A 2,604-nucleotide genomic window follows, 5' to 3' on the forward strand; every position below is an offset into this window, starting at 1 on the left:
CCGCCGCGGAACGCGCCCGGATGCGGCATCGGCGGCGGCGGCGGGTGCCGGTGGCGCGGCAGCGGCAGCGGTGGGTGGTGGTGCGGATGGTGGTGCGGGGGCCCGTGGGGGGGGCCGTGAGGGGGCCCATGCGGCGGGCCGTGCGGCGGGCCGTGGTGGTGGTGGTGTGGCCCGCTGTGGGGGTGTGGGTTCCGTCCCATGTGCAGGTGCGGCTGTGGCAGCTGCAACTCGGGGCGGCGTCCGCTGGGGCTGGCGTCGCCGCTGCGAGAGCGCCCAAGGCTGGGCTGCTGCGGCGCAGCGGGAGCGCCACCACCAGCAGCGCCACCGCCAGCAGCTGCTGCTGCAGCAGAGGCAGCGGGCGGCTGGGGTGCCGCGGGTTCCTCCTCTGCCGGCACCTCGCCCTCCTCGTAAACCTCTCCTTCCTCTAGGTCTGAATCCGCTGCCATGGCTACAAGAAGCCGTGTGTCGTGGGTGGCGGGTGGAGGGACGACTACAAGCACGACATGCAGCGTAGCTGACTATTCTCGAATAAACTTATCTCTAGCATCGAAATCTTTTTAGCATAATACATCTGTCGCGTGATGTTTTGGGAAGAAAGCAACAACCGTGGTGATCTGAACGTGATCCTGCCTACCGTTGCAAGTGCGGTGTTGGAGGGCGAGATTTTTGCAAGTGGATTCAAATTCAATCCTCTCAGGGCTCGTTTCTTTGGCAGGTGCCAAGCTACAGTAGCGCTACTCTGCATGCACCAGTCCTCTGCACATGGACGCTGACCGGGCAATGAATCATTCGCCGCGAGCTGTTGCAGACCTTATTATGTGATTGCAGTAACCAGATATCTGCAACTGCTGCTGGGGGAGCACGGCGTGATGTGGGATACTCAGATACGGCGCCCTCCACCCTGGAGAAGCTGCTTCGTGGGCAACGTGCCCAAAACAGATCTTGGCAACACACATTGGATTATTTGACAGGCAGGTCCTTCCCCTTTCACAAGCCTTACCAGCGGCTTTGATGTAGCTGAGCACAGGGTGCGTGTGATATGAAACCCTCAGAGTCATGAGGCTACAGTAGCGAATGCGTCAACCTGTGACGCCCTTGAGTTCTTGCGATAATCTGTTCCCAATGAGGCCGCCTTCGACAGAAGAAAGTGAATGGTAACATGACACTTTTCCAGACTACAGCATGCAGTCGTCTGGCAGACTATCCACTCTGATGCGGCTCCGTCATGCATGCGGCCCGGAGCAGCAGGCGCGAACCAGGAACGAACAAGCAACCCGATGCACAGCCCCCAACATGCCGCTCATGAAACCAGCCTCCTGGCATTGACAGTGACAAAGATCAGGCTGCTATCCTGGCAACTGCTGAGAAACATGCGCTACGCCATGTTTGGACCCTCCATCACAGGACCAGCAGGGCCAGCCACCAATGTCGCCAGTCTGTGGCTGGCCCGCAGCCGGCTGCCACGCCCGTTTTGCCGGCTGGCACGACGCCGCCTGTAGTTGATTGTGGTAGCAGGATGACTGTTTGCAGAGAGGTGCGGCTGCAACTCCCGGCACCACAAATCTTTGCAGCTGTGGAAGTCATCGCTGTCCACCCAGGGTTACGCCGCCCTTCACGGTCTGCAATTGGGCCCGCCCAGACTGGAACTCCGCCCGTGCACCTCCAAAGAGCTTTTTCTTAGTTGGAACACTCAATGATGGCTGCGCCCAAGGCGCTGCAGGTATTGTGTAACGAGCAGGGCAATCACTCGTGAGTGCATCACCACCCGACTCGCTTCGTTGTCTTACACCCCCCCAACACTCTGGGGCCGCAGCCCTCGCCGCAGCTGATTGAGTAGCTGAAATTAGTCCGCAGTCTCGTAGCCACGGGCCTGGCAGCTAGGTTGGACCAGCGCCAACAAAGCACATCGAGGTGATCACTGCGGCCCATTATTAGCCCCGGGGAAAAACAAGCGCAGGCGAGCACGATGATCGTGTGCTGCTTACCATGACAATTTATCTGTCCATTGTTGATGCTTGGCCTGGATCGGAGCGGCGGGCTTGCTTCGTTTTGTCACGCACCAAGCACACCCTCATTGCCAGGACACGGAAGAACGGGGTTCTGGAATAGAATCTATTCAGAAAGGTCGTGCACTGGGGTGGCGGCCTGTGGACTCACAACCACCCATCAAAGGTCGCCCTGACACGGTGGGGCGGCGCTTCGCGCGCGCGGCTCCAGCGCGCCAAGCGGGCCACGATGGGCCGCGAGAAACCCAAGATAGCTCTGGAACAGGTAAAAGGAGCTACCAAGGGAGGATGCCCCGCGAGCGGCACCTGCCTGAGTCGCTTTGACAACAGCCCGTCATCCCCACGCGGGTGTTGCATCACGACGTGCGCCCGCCCGCCCCTGGTTGGACGCCGCCCCGCCGCGCCGCCACGGCCCCCTTCTAATGCGCCGCCCTCCTCCGCCACCCTCCCTCCTTGCCCATGCAACCCTGTCCCGCCTGTGCTCCGCACGACCCTCGACCCTCGCAGCTGGCCGACACGCTGCGCCAGCGGCAGGAGCAATTTGAGTGGCTGCAGCAGGAGAATGTGCGCCTGCTGCGCCGCGCGGCGGCGCTGGAAG

The 2,604-nt window shown here is 61.4% G+C and overlaps 1 protein-coding gene across 1 annotated transcript; it reads left to right on the forward strand.

Moving 5' to 3' along the window:
* Positions 1-20: 20 nt before the first annotated feature.
* MNEG_13770 (hypothetical protein) lies at positions 21-428 on the forward strand (the record flags this gene model as incomplete). The annotated part of the gene is made up of 1 exon (XM_014037759.1): positions 21-428. The coding sequence occupies one exon, from the start codon at positions 21-23 to the stop codon at positions 426-428; it is 408 nt and encodes a 135-aa protein (XP_013893213.1).
* Positions 429-2,604: the final 2,176 nt, after the last annotated feature.

This window comes from Monoraphidium neglectum, assembly GCF_000611645.1.
Source record: "Monoraphidium neglectum strain SAG 48.87 unplaced genomic scaffold scaffold04040, whole genome shotgun sequence".
In the NCBI taxonomy this organism is placed as follows: Eukaryota; Viridiplantae; Chlorophyta; class Chlorophyceae; order Sphaeropleales; family Selenastraceae; genus Monoraphidium; species Monoraphidium neglectum.